The 21,828-nt window shown below is 40.6% G+C and overlaps 1 protein-coding gene across 1 annotated transcript; it reads left to right on the top strand.

Annotated features, from left to right (window-relative positions):
- Positions 1-18,129: 18,129 nt before the first annotated feature.
- Positions 18,130-18,985, top strand: LOC113947366. Its single transcript, XM_027643858.1, has 2 exons — positions 18,130-18,496; positions 18,636-18,985. Exons 1-2 carry the CDS (start codon positions 18,130-18,132, stop codon positions 18,983-18,985), a joined length of 717 nt encoding a protein of 238 aa, XP_027499659.1.
- Positions 18,986-21,828: the final 2,843 nt, after the last annotated feature.

The following is a 21,828-nucleotide window of genomic DNA, read 5'->3' as shown; positions in this document are numbered from 1 at the left end:
AGTACCGTGGCCCTTCGCCCCTCCCCTACAGACTGTTGCTCTGATAGTTAGGAGGGTGTTGATAACACACCGGTGTTTTGGCTACTGCTGAGCACAGCATCAGCACTGCAATATTCCTTCCTCAATCGAGGGCAAGATCCTGGGAGGGGACACAAGTAGGCCAGCTGACCCAAACTGACCAAAGGGATATTCCATACCATATGATGTCAGCTCAGATATAAAAGCTAAGGCGAGGGGCAGGAAGGCAGGTATTCATTGTCTCCAACAACTGCCAGCTGAGGAATCGTTACATGTGCTGAAGCCCTGCTCCTTGGAGGTGGCCGACCATCCTGCTGATGGGAAGTAGAGAATAAACTGTACTATCTTTCACCTTGCTTTTGCACACACAATCTTTTGCTTTGCTTCTACTTAAATAAACTGCGTTATCCCAAGCGACAAATTGTTTTCCATCTTAATCTCTCCCCTATCCAGCTGGGGAGTGATAGAGAGGCTGAGTGGGCATCTGGTGTCCAGCCAAGGTCAACCCACCACAATGAGAAATATGTTAGGTGGCATAGAGCATTAAATAAATAAATAAATAAATCATGTTTACTGCTCCTATACATGATCTTCTTGTCACAGTACTTCTCTTGTTTCTTTTCCTTAACCTTCAGCTACTCTCTGATGTTCTTCTGAGCTTCAGGCATTCTCCTGCTTCTGAAGGTTCAACACGTGACCTTGAAAATAAAACCCAAGGACAAAGAAACCCCTCAACTGAGTGTAATTCTGCATATTTCTTTAAATTATATGTAAAATGAGAAGGAAAGCCAGCCACCTTTATATTTTGAAAAACATCACACCTGACACAAAGCATCAAGTACAAGTTGTCTTTCCTCTGATTAAAGTCAAGGAACTTAAAGTTGAGAAAATAAAAAAGGAAAACTTCTTCCAGTCAAAAACCCTAAAGGCACTTTTGCTACTGCTTTGATTATTCTCTGATTTAAAAGAAAAAGCTGCTATTGACCCCTCTATATGTAAATGGTAATTCACAGCCTCTTATCTCCTAAATTTTTTGTTTCTCATCTGTACCAGTTCAAAAACATCAGACCTAGAAACAAGGCATGCAATACATAATTTGTGATACAGCAGACATAGGACGTATGACATGATTCCAGTCTGTTGTAGAGGGTTTTGCCTGCATTTATATTGCATTATTACCTACTGTTGTGAGAATCTGGTCGAATATCTTATCCAGGCTCTAACACATCTTCAGTTGCTCCCCAAAGAACAACCTTAACAACCCATTCCACAACATCTGTCAACTACATAGACTGGAATGACCATGTTTTCAGCACTCAGCCTTGAAATCACATCTGCTGGAAACAACTGTCTGAACTGAAAGCCATTGCTTGGTTTCTGAAGAGCACCTTAGGACTTTTCAAATCTGCTCAAGAGAGCTACGTGGATGTGCATGCACACACAGAGGACTATTGATGATGATGAAGAACATCCATTGCCCTGCCCATTACAAAGTTTTCCTCCCACTGCAACTATCCTTGCTGACAAACTAGTGAGAGATTTCCTAAACAGCCTCTCAGCCTAACCTCTGCAGATTAAACATACACAGGAACATGTAACAAACTGAGAGTTTACATATACAGAAATCTTGAATGCAAAATTACATTCCTATAATACAATGGAAAAAAACTATCCCTCCCCTATTTAGGGAACACCTATGTAAGTACATTGATTTATTGTAGCAAATTTTTTGCTGCTCTCTGAATGCAAGTTGTACTGCATGAAGACTTCAGGAGTAGACGCAGTGAATGTTCCCACATCCACCCACTCCCTAAGTTAATAGGAAAATCAAAAAAGAAAGTTGCAGGACTGTGATACATCATGGGATACTTTGTCCCCCCAGGATTTGCGTTAGTCAGTGGCTAACACAAGCATAAGCAACCCTGGCTAATAAGGAGGCATCATTTTTTTAGCCTAGCTACTTTCATTTTCACTTAATTGTCTTCAAAGTACATTAAACTCTGCCATCCATTTCTGCACAGGAACAAGCTTTAAACAAGCAGCTTCTCAGGTCTACCACTACCTTTCCTACCACTTCTGTGTAACTCCTCCTCTTCTGTATCAAATAATAAGAATTTCATAGGGATTTTTTTTTTTCAGATGGGCTGAATATCAGGCAGAACAGAGTAATGGGAAATACACATGTATTATGAAATTTGGCAAAGTCTGCCAAATTCCAGTTTATGGAGGAACTAAACAGAAATTCATCTGAGTGAATTACAGAGGCTTTCACTAGCAAAAGCAATAGAATCAGTGGGTCATTTATTTGGTTGAAGATTTTTTAATCTTTCAACATATTCCTGAAAGGGAACCATACCAGCTGGGGACATGAGACACGGAGTTGGCAAATATTGTAACAATTAGCTTTGTATATATTTGATTACTTGTGGTATCTGTTTGCATGTGGGTACAGAGGAAGCAGCAAAGGATAAAGGATAGCTCATTTGGTTCTTCTCATTGTCCTTCCTATTCTCCTCTCTCTCTCTGTTGAAGGCTGCTGAGCTACTGCCCCAGATGCAATAGCAGTGTGGTTTGATGAATCACACAAAGGATGTGCAGGCAGTGATCTGCAAAAGCAACATCAGAGCTCCCTGGTCCCATCTTTCCCACAGGCTATGAATCCATCAGTCCTCTAACCTACACTGCTTTTACCAGTCTGCCAGTTTGTCTGCTACTTTGCTCCCAGCAGGCATTAGAACAACACAGGACCTCTTGAATATTCAGAGAATCACAAAAAAAGGTCTGGGAGCTTACTCAAGCCTGTCCCCCTGCCTCAGGGAAGACTGACTAGACACATACCATTCATGACATTTTTGTCTCACCTGTTCTTATCAGCTTCCAGTGGGGCACTCACACCTTTCCTAGGCAACCTAATCCATCAATGAGCTACATTTTTGGCTATTTCTCTCACGTAAGACCGGAGAAATCTCTTGTGCTAGAATGTGGTCCCGTTATTTATTGCCATGCCCAGCACGGCCATAGAGAACAGTTCTTTTCCTCTTATTGTCTTTTTCATATTCCAGTCTTCTCCTGACTAAGTTTACTCCTGAGAGCAAAATCTCTCAAGTCTTCCTTGCTGATTATGCTCTGAATTCTCCACAGTTTTATTTAGCCTCAGAGTCCCAAACAGGATATCACACTAAACAGAAGACATAGCAATGCTAACTGTTAAGTTTATTCATGCCTTACATGCATCTCTCCTATCTTTGGTTTGATTTCTCCAGTATGAATATCATAATTTGGCAGCAGTCATGAAAACATACACTTTTTTTAAAAAAGCCTGTGCTTGTTCCATGGGAAATCTCAAGGAAGCAAAAGATGACAGGCTACATGTTATACCACCAAAGTTCAGAGACTGAAGAATCAGAGCTTAAATTTAGAAAAAGTTTTTTAGCTTGCTAACAGTTGCTGGCAGCAATAAAGTGGCAAGTGGAATAGGCACCTTAAGTCACAAGAGAGGGAAATGCAGCAGAGGGAGACCATTTATCACTTTTGGTGCACAGATCATCAAGATTATTTACTAGGCCAAACAGAGAGTCCTCTGAATGTTTTGCCCATTCTGTACTTCCTGATCCACAGCACTGCAGGGTACCAGTAACAGAAACCATTTCATTTAAAACTAAGGTCCTATAGATATTAAGGAAATGTGACCGAATGGCTTATTTACAGAACTGTAACACTTCCACTTGCAGTGCCCTCCCTCAGCCAAGCAGAAGGGCTTCCACCTGCCTTTCCTTTCAGTTATGCTTTCAGTCTTCATAGAGTAAAATGATAAAAACATCGAATATGGTGAGTTGGAAGAGACCCATCAGGATCATCGAGTCCAAGTGATATTATATCCCTGCCCTAGGCAGGTTGAGACACCAAGCCCCTCTCCTCTTTTCCCAGGGCTGCTTACAACAAGCACCTGCTTCCTCCAGCTGAGCCCCTTGTGGTTACAGACAGAAGTAATGAGCCCCAGGCAAAGCTGTGGCCAGCTCTCTCACCTACAGTTTGTGAGTTAAGGTTGTCAGACAGTGACCACCCTCCTCCAGCCTTCTGCAAATCCTGAAAACTATTAGAAGACCAAGTCTATCTAGAGCTAGTTTGGGAATGTTTATCCAAACTCCAGAAGAGTCTGTACTAGGACTTATAACAGATTAATTTGTATGCCATATATTGCACTCTAGAGCTCATGCTTACTCCCATATAAACCTCAAATCACCTTTCCTGTCCGTTTGGAAGAATAGCAGAACAAATACTTCTTTTTATAAACACTGCAATTCCACAGGTCCATTAAGCAAAACTGAAAATATATGAATAATTTATAAGGGACTCACAGAAAAAATTTACATTTGGAGTGCTTTTCTGTAACCTTATATGTTGCACAGACAGAAGAGCTCACTGTCGTTTTCCCGAACCTGACAGTACTGACAGTACAACTAGTTGGCCTGTCCAGACTCCAGTATAATTATCAACTAGCAACCTCTTCACATACATCCTCACAATATTTTCAAGTGTCTTTTTTCTTCTTTTTTATTTCCTGTCCTTAACTGCTGTTGTTCTGTATTCAAGAGCTGATATGATTTATTCTGAAAGCAACTGAGTATTCATGCTATCTCCGGAATACCTCTATATGCTTTATATTACTATACATTGCTATTTCCTCCAAAGATAAGACATCTGTTAAACAAGACATGAATTTGGTGAATAAATACTGCTCTACTTTGAGGTGTGCATATGTACACTATATAGAGATACATGCATGCATGTATGTGTATACACATATGCAGATATGCAAACACAATCTATATGTTATAAAAATGTAAATGGAAAAAAGCTAGAAAAACTTATCAAGGAAAAAGTATCAACTCTCCGAAAGATAGAGCTGATACTGTTATTAACAGAATGAATATTGGGCCGTAATTAACACTGGTAACCAGGAGTTAACAGTCTCTGGTAACAAGCCACAAAAAAAAATGTATGTGAACTCTTGTCACACCAAATACTCTGTGACTCCTACATAAAAGCCCAAGCAAAGGGCACCACATCAGTTTTAACAAAGCTTTCTGATTTCTCTCTGTTTTCGGTGAAATGACTGCAGAGCAAAATCCCTAAGGGTGGAGCTTGGAAGACCCAGCAGGAAGCCTGGCCTGGAGTCCATTGCTTCCTGCAGTCAACAAACTTAGAGAACTCACACAGAAAGAACTTTTAGTTGTTTCAGCAGCTGCTGCTGCTAGAAATGTTACAGATCTAGAATAAAGTACAGTCTAAGAATGCTTTTGGAGGGATGAAATTAGGAAAGAGCCTTCTCAGACAATGAGAGAAACAAACTGCAGTGAGGGAAGCATTTTGTTCAACCAGAACAGAACAACATAAACCTTACTGGCTCTCCCAGTACAGTTCTGATCTTCAGATATACAGTTTGAAAATGTACGTTAAAATTTTCAGCTATTCTTAGTTCATCTGTACGGCAACAGCATGCACTGGTCTTTATTTTGCCATGGAAGAAGACAAGTTGACACGGTTTAAAAGAACATTTACCTGCACTGTAAGTACCTAAAAGCACCAAAATACACAGCCAGGCTGAGCTTTAATGGAGCTAAAGTGGATACAGATTTAAATCTTACATTAAGTTTTATGTTGAAACCTGTGTCATAAATTCCTCACTGCGGGGAAAGTTTTTACATGAGCAACCTCTTAAGGGAAGAGGTTTTCAGTACCCATGCAAGAAAAAAATTATACATAGAACACAGTTTATTTGGGATCCAAGCAATAAAACAGATTACAAACAGCTAGAGGAGATTACACTTAATTTGAATTGTTATATGATGATCAAGATTTCAAGATTTTGTGCCACTCAAAGGTTAATTTGATCTGATTTAAAAAATGTAATAAAACATTTAAAAATACTAAACTGCATACACAAGCCTTCCTGCAGATTTGACGTAATAAAAAAAGAGATTCCCTGTTTTTGTGTTTTGTACCTCTAAATCAACATGCCCCTGAGTTTTTTAGACAAGTGAAATTGGGAAACAAAAAATGGAAAAAAGAAATTATAGATAATAACACACCACTGTCAATTACAGAAATGATAGACATTGTTCTGGTTTTAACATATCTGTATAAATTAAGAAAAATCATGACCAAAATCCAGTATCAATATTGTTATAACATGGGTCAAGTTTCAGTGATCTTTTTAATTAAGTTTTAACAAATTTTTCTCAGTAACTGTTAGATTGGTAGCTCTAAGGTCAATTGTAATGGAGTTTTTAAGGTCAGTTCTCCTTCTTTAGAATTAATCCTAATTTTCACCCACTGAAAAATCTTGAGGAAGAAAGCCATTTCAAAACACTTAAGTATATTTATTACTCTCATTTCCACCCTGACTGTGCAGATAACTGACTAGAATAAACCAATTCACTGTGTATTCTAACAAGGGTGCTGTTATTGGCAATCCACTTCAGCTGAAGGACCTACACTGGCAACTTGCCTGCAAATGGCAGCAAACTTCCATAAAAGCCAGAAGAAGAATGCTGTGGTCACCTCTCTAGCACCACAAGGGCACAGCCTATGGAAGGTGCCAGCCTCAGTATGCATAGTCTAGGATCTGAATCTGTGTGCAACCTGTGGTCCAGGCTTGGCTTGCCAAACACAGATGAGGTCATTCCTCTGATTCATCAAACACAGTAAGTACTACCAATGAGCCATAGAATCACAGAATTGTTTAGGTTGGAAAAGACCTTTAAGATCATTGAGTCCAACTGTTAACTGCCAAGTTTACCACTAAACCTTGTCCATCAGTGCCACATCTACATTACTTTTAACCACCTGCAGGGATGGTGACTCATCCACTTCCCTGGGCGACCTGTGCCAATGATTGACAACCCTTTCCATGAAGAAATTTTTCCTAGTATCTTATCTAAACTTCCCTTGGCACAACTTGAGGCCACGTCCTCTTGTCCTATCACTTGTTGCTTGGGAGAGGAGACTAACTTCCACCTGGCTACAACCTCCTTTCAGGTAGATGTAGAGAGGAATAACATCCCCCCAGCACTCCTTTTCTCCAGGCTAAACAACCCCATCTCCTTCAGCTGCTCCTCACTAGACTTGTCTCCAGACCTTTCACCATTCTCTGTACCCGCTCCAGCACCTCAGTGTCCTTTATGTTGTGAGGGGCCCAAAACTGACCACAGGATTTAAGATGAGGCCTCACCAGTGCCGAGTATAGGGGGATGATCACTTCCCTAGTCCTGCTGACCACACTATTTGTGGTACAAGCCAGGATGCCATTGGCCTTCTTGGCTACCTGGGCACACTGCTGGCTCACATTCAGCTGCTGTCAACCAGCAACCCCAGGTCCTTTCCCACTGGGCAGCTTTCCAGGCACTCTGCCCCAAGCCTGTAAAGCTACATCAGGCTGTTGTGTCTCAAATGCAGTACCCATCACTTGGCTTTGGTTGATCCTCATAGAATTGGCCTCAGCCCTTCAATCCTTCATGTCCAAATCCCTCAGCAGAACCTTCCTGCCCTCCATCAGATCAGCACTCATGCCCGGCTTGGTGTCTGCAAACTGACTGAGGGTGCATTCGATTCCATCATCCAGATCACAGATAAAGATATTAAACAGAACTGGCCCCAAGTATTGATCCCTGGGGAACAAGACTGTTGACTGGCTGCCAGTTGGATGTAGCTCCATTCATCACCACTCTCTGGTACCAGGCAGGCAACCAGTTTTTAACCTAGTGAACAGTACATCCATCCAAGCTGTGAGCAGCCAGTTTCTCCAGGAGAATGCTGTGGGAGACAGTGTCACAGGTCTTACTAAAGTTCAGGTAAACAACACCCGTAGCCTTTCCCTTATCCCTAAGTGGGTCCCCTTGTCATAGAACGAAATCAGGTCAGTCAAGCAGGATCTACCTTTCACAAACACATGCTGGCTGGGCCTGATCCCCTGGTTTTCCTGCATGTGCCATGTGAATGGCACTCAGGATGATCTGCTCCACAACCTTCCGCAGCACTGAGGTCAGATTGACAGGCCTGTAGTTCCCTGGATCTTCCTTCTGGTTCTTCTTGTAGATGGGTGCCACATTTGCTCACCTCCTGTCAACTTGGACGTCCCTGGCTAGCCAGGACTGCTGGTAAATGATGGAAAGTGGCTTGGTGAGCACATCCACCAACTCCCTCCATACTCTTGGGTGGATCCCATGCAGCCCATAGACTTGTGTGTGCCCAAGTGGTGTAACAGGTAGCTGACCATTTTCCCTTGGATTATGGGGACCTCATTCTGCTCCCTATCTCTGTTTTCCAGCTCAGGAGGCTGGGTATTCAGAGAATAATTGGCCTTACTATCAAAGGCTGAGGTAATGAAGGCATTAAGTTCCTCATCCTTTTCCTCAGCCTTTGTCACTTTATTTCCCATCACATAAAATAAAGGATGGATATTCTCCTTAACCCTCCTCTTGTTGCTGATGTATTAACAGAAACATTTTTATTATTTTTTACAGCAATAGTCAGATTAAGTTCTAGGAGGGCTTTGACCCTTCTAATTTTCTCCTTGCATAACCTCACAACATCCTTGTATTACTCCTAAATTGCCTGCTCCTTCTTCCAAAAGTTATAAACTATCCTTTTTTTCCTGAGTTCCAGTCAAAAAGATCATCCAATTTTTGTATACTGCAAGAAGTGGACCTTTCTTATCTGGCTGGTTAGATCTTTTAGATTTCAGAATCTTCACTGTATCATGAGGAGAGAGGAATTGAAGTGGTTTGATTTGTTCCTGTGAGAAAAACAATAATTAGGCAGCTCAGTTCAGAAAAAAAATTATCAAATTCTATTTGGGTGGGATTTGCTGCTTGAGGTAATTATCCCTTCAAGAGCTGAACTAATGCATTCAAAGGAATCTACCCAGGAACAGAGAAAGACAAGTCCACATTTCTTTACTAGAATGATTCAAGAATACTTGAGGTCAGTGACATCTGAAAATAAAGAAAACAAAACTGTATAAATGCCTTGCACATCTCAACAGCTCCTATCTTAGAACCTAAAAGCTTTTGCCTATGATGCACTCAGCATAATACCTTTATAAGTCAGCAGGGTAATCAGCTAAATAATTCATGTTAGCATAAACAGTGCCCTCCCAGTCACTGGCAATGCTACACAACTGAAAGGAGGCAGGATGGACACTTCTTCAAAACACATTGTGATTCTGGAATTCAACCTCAAACAAATCAGGGAAATGGAAAGCCACTTCAAAACTAAATCTCAGAGGAAGTGTCCTGGCAAAAATTATTTCTACTGTACGTCATGGCAATACATCCAGGGAAAAAGTAAATGGAACTCTACAACTTGTTTGTTCCTGTATGAGAGAAAAAAATACTGCACATTTAATACGCATTATCCTTTGAGAATGATCTTTTGAAAAAGCATTAATCAGATCTCTTTCTAGTCACATCTAGACCATTTAGTATCTTATGTACAATTAACACATTCTAAAAGCCAGGTTTCAACAGGACTTGCAAAATTTTGAGTTTGCAGTACTTCGTAGTGCAATGTTTCACACTAATGTGTTAGAGTGTTGTAAACAAAAATACAGTGTTTGTGAGCAGCAGCACTATAAGGTAACTGAAACACTAAACAACAGATTCAGAGATTCTGAAGATGAAAAGGGACTGCTACCGTCCTTTAGTCTTAATCACGCACCATTACATGACAAAAATCAAGGTGTTTTAGGGTAGTAAACAACACGAGTTTGACAATATGATTGTAAACGCAATAGACATTCCACTACAATTAAAGCAGCAGGTATTTGCAGAACTTACCAAATTATAAATAATAGCTACAATAAACTGAAAATAAAATAAGAGATGGTGCATAAGTCATTAAGAAAGCCACCTCTTTAAACTAATGGATTTCACTAAAGATCTCCAAAATAAGTGAAGCAGAAAGCAAGGTAAAAATTGACAAAAATAAATAATACATCCAGAGTAAAGAGTGACAGCATCCAGTTCCCATACAATCACCATTGCTTTTGTGTTTAAAAGGATTCACACGCAAATGAAAAAATTGAAAGAAAGTTTGAAATTAATGGTAAACCCTTTTATACCATAATCAGAATAGTGTTTTGGAACAAAAGATGCAATAGGATGGAGAAATTAGTAGAGAACACAATTACAGGAGCAAAATCTACACTGGCCCCCACCTATTCACAAACAGTACATGCAGCCCACGTACCATTCTGATGGTTTGCTGCCATCTAGAAACAGAGCTATGCGATCACTACTTGGCTGGTCAAAGACTTTGATTTCCAAGCAAATGAATCCATCTCCTTTTATCAGTGCTGATGCTTTTTGTCAATAATGTTGAAGTGTTCCACATATTTAAAAAAACCTCAGCCAAATAAATCTAGGTATGAAGTTAAATTCAACTAAAACAACATGCTAGTAACAATCTCCAAGCTTTTTACACTGTTCATGACTAATATTCACTTGCTTAAGTACGTCTTGCAATCACTGTGTGTCTTCATTGCACCTCTTCATGCTTCAGAGGATCTCAGGCACCCCTGCTCAGGCACACTGCTTGTCCTGTGTGCTAACTGCTGAACTATTAACCAACTCAGATGTCCAATTTCAAAGTGAAACAGAATTTATTTCTTAGATAACCATCACACAAAGGAAATGTGGAAAGGAGTATCTGTTTAGAAAGTAGCCCCAAAGCACCCCAAAGTCACAAATACAAGCAAATAACCCAATAGATTAACACACTCTTACTTTTTTCTTGAAAGAAAAATTCTGATTTAACATTAACAGTGGGGTTTTCTGCACACCACAGAAGCAATAACATTGTAGTTTAGGGACTGTATTGTACTGGCAAACCATAGGTAATTTTCTTCCCTGGCTGTAGGATGTCCTTCTTTGTAACATGGGTGTTATTAGTGGAATGAGTTGGGTTTGGTCTCTGCTGCCAAAACAGAATAATTCCAACACAAATATTTCTCATTTGTGATGTTTTGTGGAGGTAAGAGACAGCCTTATAATGTTTACTAAGCAACAACGAATGACATTGCTCTGACACAGCACTGTGACATAAATCATCCCAGTTTTAAATGTAGAAGCCAGGCTGTTCGAAAACAGGAATTATCTCTGTTCTTGGTCATATCTGGGAAAGTCTTACAAGTACAGTACTTCACTCTGTTAAGCCTTTTCTTGACCCATTCGTCCTGGAAGGAAATGGTAAGTTCCCTTAGAAGAAAAAACAACTGCATTCAGCTTCTACTACAGCAGAAAGAGGGATTCACTCCATCTAACTCAGACAACCAAAAGACATGTAAGTGTGAGCTCTTTCCAAACCCTACCTTACAATCAAAGGAGATAAAAAGGCACCTAAAGAAGGAAAGCAATTTCATTCTCAAAATGGTTTCTAAAGCAAGTTGGAAGAACCCATCTCTGGAGGTGCCAGTTTCTCTCCAGCAGTAAATACAGGCTAGGGTAGCTAGTCACTTAGATGCAAACATGTAGTTTTCAGCTATCTAAAGGCAGAAGATATAAATACCACCATAAATGTCTGAAAGAAAACCATAAAACTTCTGAGAACGACCACTGAATCGTGTTACTTTGAAAAGAAGATCAGACAGTGGTGCCACCACCCAGAAACAAAGAGCCTGAACAGAAGGATTCCTCCTATGAGTGCTCCTACTTCACAGCATCTTGAAAGATTTCCATAATTTTTTTTTTTCCAACTTTACTTCAAGGTTTACTCTATGAGGACAGCAGCCAGTTGCTCAAAGCAAATTCCATTTATTTTATCATGATGAAAATCAGTTTTGTACGTCTTTTTTTTTCAAAATGTTTTACAGAAAGTGCTTCAGAGTCCCAGTGAAGGAGGAAAAATAAGAATGCTCAGCTGAAAACATTCAAGCAATAACTGGTGCTTTAAAATAGAAACTTCAACAGTTAGGAAAACTGTTCTTTAACCTTATCACTAGAATATTTTTTAACTAATCATTAGAGTACAAGTCCAAGCATGCTTCAGTCTCAAAGGGAAGACTTGTAAGAAAAAAAAATCCTTAACTTGTACTTTGTTATAAAGATGATTTCTCTTTATTTATTATATCCTTTATGATATCCTTTAATGAGTTTGAAAATACTTCAGAATCAACAACAGATATAAGGAATGTGCTACATCAGTATTGTATATCATTCCTTTGAAATATTTATTTTCCTACTGGTCCTCCACAGCATATTCACTAGGTACACAAAGTACGTGTCACTTGATCTGCTTAATTGTACACTGTCCTTCCTCTGCCAACTCCAACACAACTGAGGCTAAAAGCAGACCTAAAACCAAACAAGTTCAATTTCAGAGAAATAAATCAGGCCATCTGATGCTAATAGAGAATGTTAAGATCAAAAATTTCTAATTTTATCACGTTTTAATGGGACTAAGCAGGTCCTGACAATGTCTACCATATCTTCTCTACTTAAAAAAATTTTGTCTTCTATATTTATCACTCCCATTCTTCAGTGAAACAAGCGAAGTAACAAGGCAGATTCAATAGCACTGCTAGCTCTCATGACCACTCTCCCTACTAGCTTCAGTGCTCTAGCAATTACATGAGAATCGCCTCTCATTTCAAGGCTACAGAGGCCTGGAAAATGTGTTTTTAAAGCTTGCATAGGTTTGTGAATATAAATTTTTTTCATAATCCTAGATAAACTGTTTAGATATTTTGATAGGCTTGCAGCAAAAAATAAAGTGAGTTGTCTAAAGTTGTACCACAAATCTGTACAAAGTCCCAAGGGCATCTGTCTAGTGGCTTTCCTGATCTACTCTAAAAGGAAAGCCACACTCAATCTGAATGGTAGCAAGAGCTTGAAATCTCAGTAAAAGGGTCAACAGAAAGAGAAGACTCTACATTGGATGAGTTTTAGGAAGAACACCTTGAAAAAATTATGATAGTTCTGGATCTCCCCCACACACATACCCCTTTCCTACAGGCCATGTTAAAAATTTGTGACAATGCCTTTCACGATGCTATAGCACACACTGAAATAGTTTTACAACATGATTAAGTGCACACATAACAGCTTTCCTCACAGGCACCTAGATCAATTTATAATTCCCACTTAAAAGAGCAAGCAGCAGGACTCTGCTACTATTATGTCTTTATCAATGCAAGACAAAAAATAAAAATAAAAATTGAAAAAACTAAAGCAGATTAGGCATAAGGTTGTTAAACTCTCACACTAATAGTAAATGCTCCCACTTACAGGCACTAATGAGAAAGACCTGACAGACTGTTTTTCTTCAAAAATTTCCCTCTCATCCCCATTTTCCTTCTCTGCTGGCTGCAATAAGAATTTCTAAAAAACAACTTTAAAAAAAAATCCAACCAATAGACAGATGATATTCAACAACTGAATATTAAACTATGCACCACAAAAAAATCACCCATGATGCTCTGCTCTGGCGACAAAGAAGATTATGTTTCCTCATATCTATTTGACCTCAGAAATTGTATTTTTTTAGTAAAGTGAAAGGACAGGCCATACTATACACCCATGAGCAGCCTACATGCTATTAAGTAGGGCTGAAAGTGTAGCAATGCCAACCATTAATGCTGCAATTTTATCTAGACTACATAAAAATCACAAAGTCTTTTCTGCCATCACAAAAGAGCTGTTTATGTACAAGACAGCAGAAATCAACCCTTGCTACTTGTTGATACTGACAGTAGAAAAGAGAGCTTCCTTAAGTCCTGGCCTTCCAAGGCAATTACATAATTAAAAACTTAAGGTAGACCCTTTCAAATATTCAAGTCCTGTAGAACATATTTAGAGATTGTGTTTTTTTAAAAACTGATTTGTCAAATTCTGCAGATCTCTCTGTGATGCAGCTAACTTCCTGAAATATTTAACTACTCCAGAAGCCCGAGAGCTTAAACATGCTACATGCATGTTTTGAAGTTTAAAATGGTTATTTTTTGTAACAATTTTGACAATAATTGCACAGTCAAAACAACTACTGAAACCAGCCCACGTAATCCCCAATACACATCAATATTATCCTTTAATAAACTCAGAAAAACCACGGGCTTAAAGATTAGGAAACAAAATTAAATCTCCTACCGTCAGTGTATTAAATGGCCTCTGAAGTGATCGATGGAATCAGGTAAACAAACACTGTTAACCAACACACTGTTTCTGAAAAAGCAACTGACAGAAATGGAGATAGTGCTCTCAGCATATAAAACTTCTTCCAACAGAAGTACTGGTGTCCAATAAGGTTATTGAGGGTAGAGACCCTCCAAGCTACTAAAGAGAACTAGAAAGAATTTCCAGAAACTTTGCAGCCTATTTGACTGTAGATGTCAGAGGTATTGAGCTGACAAAAAAAGTCACTCAAAATATGACTTCTCCTAAAACATCAAGAATATTTTGACTTTTAAATCAATCCACATAAAGTGGATTAATTACCCCGACTGAACCTACATAAACTCTAAACAGCCAAACTGATCCGAGACCACAGCAGCCTCAGTAAAGGTAGTCCTGTCCTACCCCAGATACACACACATGCCCCTGACAGACTGATGTCAGGACTTCAGTTTTCAGGACCTGTATTCAGAAGCTAATGTGACTGAAAATAAGAATTTTAATTTTTTTGCTTGTTTGGGTTTTATTTCAGTAGAGCTAATTTTTCAGCAGCAAATACAAGAGAAAAAACTCTCTTTAGCAGGCACTATTGCTGCCAGCTAAGTTTCACTGACAGTCAGACAGAAAACTTCACTGGGTTCCAGAGGAACGACATAAGGAATTTGTTGCCCATACCTGTTATAACTTCCTGACTGCTAAGGAGGAGGGTGGGAATACGCACATACCTTTAGCTGAGATGAATTTTATTACGGAAATTACCTTTTATTTCCATTTGCCATGAAAGGAGATGAGAGCAAGCAGCTCAAACATACATGTTTAACTTTGAAAACCTGCTTTCCCAAGTTTGGCAAATGAACAGACAATGGGGTGGTATGTCTCTTTTCTCACAGCATTCTACTTTGTTCTGCTTCCCAGTTACATTTCAAATACTTGCAGGTTGGATCTCTCTGTCCCCATCTTTTTTAGGTGCCCACACTGAGCAGAAGTTAAACATCTGACCAACAAAAGTCAGATATGCACATTTAAGCTGTTCACCCTCAAACTCCTTTTATAGCAAATGGAAAGTCTTCTCTAAGAGGAAAAAAACTCAAAATGTATTCAAGCAACAACATGTTTCTTAAAACAAAACTTGTCGTAATGCAAAAATGTCCAAGAAACAATGAAAGATCAAAGTGCCAGTTACTACTTGGTTCTGAAATATAGGAATCAAAAGTCCTATCTAGACAGGCTGGGAAGGAAAGACTACAGACACAAATTGTGGTGTAGACATTTGGTAGGGTTTTTCCTAAGGGATGGTTGTCAAAGATAAAATGTTTAACAGATTGAAGGATACATTAATGCTAGAATAGTAAATATTTGTAGCAGAAATACTCCCTCTAGCTATAGAAAGTAAAATAAAACTGAATTTGACTTGAAAACCAGATTATGAGTGAGCAAGTTCAGGTAAAAACAAGCTGGATTGAGTGGAATGGTGGATTTACAGAGTTTGAACAGTGGTCAGGCAGTTAAAACAACTGGAAATTATCAGTGAAATTTTCAAAAGCACTTTTGGATGAGACACATGTTCTTCAGTCATTTGCATGCTTTCATAACCTGAATATAATGCAGCAACTTTAGCCAGAGAGACGAGAAGCATAAGCCAAAGATTTTGCCACATCGACTAAAATAAAGTCAACACACAAACCAGCCTTCTGTTTCTTTAGAGTAGGCAGGTTTTTATGACGTGCTTCAGAAATAGCTGCAGTACCTGAATTAACCTAGTACTAGAGAGTTTTCAATCAATGTATCCTCTCCAAGTCTTTCAAAACAAACTGCAGGGACTATTTTAATGGGTTCTTCTCACATGCCAAAGGAAAACCCCAGAGAACTGAAACGGAGTAAAAGTGAGGCTGCACAAGGCAGGGAAATAAATCAGAGAATCTCCTCCCAAAAGCTGGAAAATCTCTACAAAACCAAATTGTCAATATAGTAATATAGTAATTGTGAATCTGGAGTGTTGCATTGTTTAGGAAAGACACAAATATGCCGTAGGACAAAGGGACTCCTGAGGGCCAGAAGAACACTGCAGCATTGCTAGTGCTGAAGCAGCAAGGTATGCCTTTGGAGGCTCAGAGACACAGTAACATCTCTGATCAAATTTACTCTCTACTGACCATAATTAGATTCTCAATCAGAGTGCTGGCTGAGGACAGGAGATGCTGACAAGGAGAAAAACATTTTGGAACCTTAGACAGAATAGGTATACACACCAGTATACACACTGAGGGCTGGATCTGATAATGGGCTTGCGTGTGCATAGACTAGAGGTTTCAATCTCCAGCTTCTAGGCCCTAGCTCCCAAAGGCGAATGGGAGCAAGATGCAGACTGATGAGGGACTTACAGCAATCTAAAATCACAATGTTGCAAAATGAGCTGCCCCTCTACCGCCCTTCCAGAGCTTCTCTTTTACACAGTTTGTAGCTTCTCTTCTATACATCCTACCCTATCTCACAAAAGGATTACTAAACCCGTGACCACGGTCACATAAAAATACTTTCCTACCATTATCTCTTGTTTGATCTCCAAACAAAACAGATACAAAATGCTACTCCCCACACATCATTATCATTAATCACGCTGACAGAAGGGAGGAAGCATAAACCTACCAGGACAGAAAGTCAAGGAGAACAAAAGTTGACTGCTGTCTAAGTGGTGATCCCAACACAGGGAGCATCATCACCAATCAGGGCCACGATCCCAGAGAACCTGAGCACAGCAGGCAGAGCCAGGTGTGGAACAGGCTCCGTTGCCAGCCCCAGACATGGCAAGGGAACAAACCAGGTGCATGGTCTCTCCAGGGGTACAGTCAAAGGCAAAAGATGAAGCAGAGACAGGTCTGCAGCCCTACAACTGAGATCAAGGCAAGAGCAGAAGCCCAGGCCTGAGCTTAAACGGAGTTTCAGAATATCCTCTTTTACACCAGCTGAGGAATCAAAAGTACCTTGTCAAACACTTGGGGATTCAAGAGACCAAAACTTTGAGACATGAAAGGAAGGAATGATGGAACAGCCTCACAAAATATGGCAGTTTGCCAGACTTAGCCTGGGTGCTCTGCAAGCCTACTGTGAGACAGGCACTGCCCATGAACACACAGCGGTCCATTAAACCATGCATCAATAGAAAGGGGTTGTCTAGCTGGGCCCTGTTCTGAGCATGGAGGGATTGAAGGATAGCAGAGCCATGGAGTGCCCAACTCCCAGGAGAGCACCTCTTTCAGGAGGCAGGATCTCTCCCTGGGGTGACCCTGGCAGGTCTGCAGCAGAGGAGGCTAAAGACCAACACAGAGATCCTTTTGGAGAATGCCAGCTCCCAGGCCCCTGAGGGGCTGCCACCTTCATCCCATGTCTCTTCCTCCTCCTCTTCCTTCCCACATGTGGGCCATGACAGCAACATGCAGAACCTTGGGACAGCCAAGGCCTCATCCCTCCAAGGGTACAGGCTGCCACCAATCCCATGCCCACAGAGCCCCACAGGACAGCAGGAGCCACCGGACTATTGTGTCCAGCAAGACAAAGGCTCTACAGGGGCTGGAGAGGAGTTACCAGGCCCACCCCAAGCACAGGGCTCCATGGAGAAAAGCCACCCTTCTGCGGCATCAGGATAGACTGGAGGACAAGGATCTCCAGCAGCAGGAGGGCTGATGTGGTCTTGGCAGCTCAAAGACAGACACAGGGAGGTGACTGCCAAGGACAGGATGGAATTGTGTGGGACAGGACAGGTTACACAGGAACACGGGTTCCTCATGTTGAGGAAGAAGTCCTCAAGAAACCTCTCCTCTCTCCTTTCTCATATGCCAGGGGAACACATTTCTCCACCTTGAGCAGACAAAGCAGACAAACCTGGAGGTGCTTGAAGCCATCCCAAGCCTGAGTATGCAGAAAGTACCAGTGTGCCTTGTAACCCATGGCCCCAGAGAGCCAGGGACCTTGGCCAAGGAAGAGGACGCGGAATACAATATTCACAAAGAGCTGTCCTCTGGGATGTGGGAAGAGGACCTCAAAAGTCCAGTACCCTTGGAGATTTGGGAAGATTATAGCAAAAGCCAAGTGTCCCAAGATGTGTCAGAAGACCATGGTGGAAAAGAGCTGCTTCAACAGGAAGATGCAGAGGGCACAGTCACAGCAGGAGAGGCCGTCAGCAACCTGCAGAGTGCGTCTCCTGCCCTGGGTGGTGCTACCAACACCAGGGATGACCCAGCCACACCCCAGAGTCGAGCACTGCCCCAACCAGGGCAGGTCTGGCTCAGCCTGGAAAGCAACACCCAGGCCAGGCCAGTAGCAGCACAAACACCAGCGGTGGCCACTCACCTTCCACTCTTCCCTGGGAAGAGCCCTCAGCACCTGCAGTGCAGGCAGGAGCTTGTCTGGTGCCCACCAAGCTCCTTGGAGACTGATTTCCTTCTCCCACAGGCATTCATGCCCCATCCAGACACAAGGATGCTCCCTGTCCAGGCGGGCACTTGGGGCTTTATGCAGGGCATTCCTTGGCACCTGCGGCCCATGGGAGCAGGAGCAGCAGTGCCCAGCTGCCAGTGCCAGTGAGGAGCCTGGAGATGACCGCCCTGAGCTTGAGCAGTGTTCCTCTGAGAGAGCAGCACAGGGAAACATGGAAGACATGGATGCAGGGACAGTGTCTCAGGCACCCAGCTGTCCCAAAGGCATCCCGCTGCCAGACTACTCTTGACCATGGCTTATTGAGACCAGCCTATGATTTCCCTTCAGACAACGTTGTTAATCCTGAACTTTGCTCTTCTGTTTAGAAAGATTTTATTCAAACATTGTTGTATGCCATCCACACTCTAAGAAAACTCGCAAAAAGATTAGATCTCGTTCATAATTTTACCACAAATATTTTGTCAATATTTGATACTTTTTCTTCAATAAAATAGTCATTTAGCCCAATTAACTGAGTTTTGTGAATACAAAGAATGGATTCAAATGCATAAACCTTGCGGGTATCTAAACTGAGATAAAGTATAGTTTTAAATTTCAGACAATCTTTTCATTATCTCTATGCAGGTGACAGCTACTTCTAAGTATAAAAACTGTCTTCCTTGACTCCAACCTTCAGTCTTTAACTTTCCTAAGCTTTGAAATGAAGTTCATCTTAATACCAGATTATTAAAGAAAATCAGAAATGTTCTTTGGCAGTTACTCTGGATTGTATTTTAAATAATGTACTCATTTTTCCCCTTAGAGCCGAGTCAGGTATTCAGAACTTGAAACAATCTAAGGTTATGTCCATTTTTTTTAAAGCTAATAAATAAAATATGATAAATAGATTATTAATTAGTTTCACAAAGAAATGTATCTAGTTTGGTAATACAGAATTCTCACTTCTAATTAATGGTAGTTGAAAAATGGCATTCTGCATATCAAGAAACCAGGATAGTGATATTTTCTAAATACCATATCAGGATGAAAGCCAAAGTAGACAGATCTTCTAGTTAATAAAACCTCAAAGAAATATTTGTTTCAAAGACATTAGAATATTTCATTTCATTTCCTCACAGTCAAATCTTTTGTTTTGTGAACACTGAAATGAAGGATGTATGAAGTAATACATTTAAAATACAATTAAATAAATACAATGGACTATATCTAAGTGGCCTGATAAAATAATTTTAGACTTCTTCCTATAAATATTATAACAAAATCAACAGATTTTAGTATGACAGATATCCCCTCAGACATCTCTCCAATGAGAATTATAAGAGTTCAAGTCTCCTCCCAGTCCATTCGCTTATTCAAAACTTTGAGAAAATCAAAATGGGGAAAGCTGATTTATTATTTTATATATATATATATATATATATATATATTAAAAAACCGTTATTGTAGGAAAAAGACGAGTGGAAGGGATCAAATGCATCCTCAGCAAATTTGCGGATGACACCAATCTGAGCAGTGCAGTTTACACACCTGAAGGATGTGATGCCATACAGAGGGACCTGGACAAGTTCGAGAAGTGGCGCCTTGGGAATTTCATGAGGTTTAACAAGTGGCGCCTTGGGAATTTCATGAGGTTTAACAAGACCAAGTACAAGGTGCTGCACCTGGGTCAGGGTAAGCCCCAATCTCAATACAGGCTGGGAGATGAACAGATCAAGAGAAGCCCTGATGAGAAAGATTTGGGGGTGCTGATGGATGAGAGGCTGGACATGAGCTGACAATGTGCAGTCACAGCCCAGAAAGCTAATTGTGTCCTGGATTAAAGCTAATTGTGGCCAGCAGGGCAAGGAGGGGATTCTGTCCCTCTACTTTGCACTGGAGAGACCCCACTTGGAGTGCTGCATCCAGCTCTGGGGTCCTCAGGAGAAGAAGAACATGAACCTGTCGGAGTGAGTCCAGAGGAGGGCCACCAAGATGATTAGAGGGATGGAGTATCTCTGCTATGAAGAAAGGCTGAGAGAACTGGGTTTGTCCAACCTGGGAAGGAGAAGGTTTCAGGATGATCCAGTTGCAGCCTTCCAGTACCTGAAGGGAGCCTATAAGAAAGATGGAGAGACTATTTACAAGAACATGTACAGGACAAGGGGAAATGCTTCAAGCTCAAACAGACTAGATTTAGGTTAGATGTTAGGAAAAAATTCTTTACTGTGAGGGTGGTAAGGCACTGGAACAAGTTGCCCAGAGAAGCTGAGGATGTCCCGTCCCTGGAAGCATTTCAGGCCAGGTTGGATGGAGCTCTGAGCCAACTGGTAAAGTGGAAGGTGTCCCTGTCCACTGTGTGGCAGTTGGAACTGAATGATCTTTAAGGTCCCTTCCAACCCAAACTGTTCTATGGTTCTATGATCTGCAATAACATTTCCACCCTTTAATTTTTCTATTTCAAGGTGTGCAGGTCATATAAATTACTTCTTTTGCAGAAATAACTCAAGCTTGGCTGGATTGGTTTTCAAATATCTATAAATATTTATATATTTCTATTTTTCTCCTTGTCTTTTTTTGCCTTTGTTTAAGTTGTTGTTGTTTTAAAAAACTCTTATATTTATTAAAGGATCTACTCGTGTCTTTATGTCTACTATATATTCAACCAGTTCTTGGAAAGAAAGATAGAAGCCCCAAAAGAAAACTGGAGACAAAAAGTTAAGCATGGTCTGTATGCACACATTCCCACAGAGAAACATACTAATCATGATCAATAAAACAACATCTGTCAAAACCACATAATGTAACTCCTACGGAAAATCTACTTACAGAGTGAAAAAGGAAAAAAGTTTTCTTAGTGGGCTTTAGTGAAGAGAGATTCATTTAAAAATCACTTGCTGGTTTGTGGATTGAGGGAGCTGTCACAGTCTGGAAAGGTGTGTTATATTTTACATTATATATTTTATATTTTATATTAAAACTTTGCAGCAGTACAATTTTTGTGTTAAGTTTTTCTTTCTACCAGGCCTCTTTTTCTCATTCCCTCCTTCCCTCCCTCCCTCTCAAGCATTTTGGTGCTTTTCTCTATTGATTCTATTCTCATACTGTTGCTGTTCTGCAGACCTTCTGTGTACTAGCAGTGGTGAGGTTCTTTGCTTCCGCTGCTAATTAACACTTTATGAACAATACCCACGGGATCACTCTTTCTCTGAATCTCATAAGGAGACATTTT

The sequence above is a fragment of the Corapipo altera genome, unplaced genomic scaffold (genome assembly GCF_003945725.1).
Source record: "Corapipo altera isolate COAL_440 unplaced genomic scaffold, ASM394572v1 24b, whole genome shotgun sequence".
NCBI lineage: Eukaryota > Metazoa > Chordata > Aves > Passeriformes > Pipridae > Corapipo > Corapipo altera.
The sequence above is the reverse complement of the archived record's forward strand: the minus strand, read 5'-3'. Positions and strand labels throughout refer to the sequence as shown.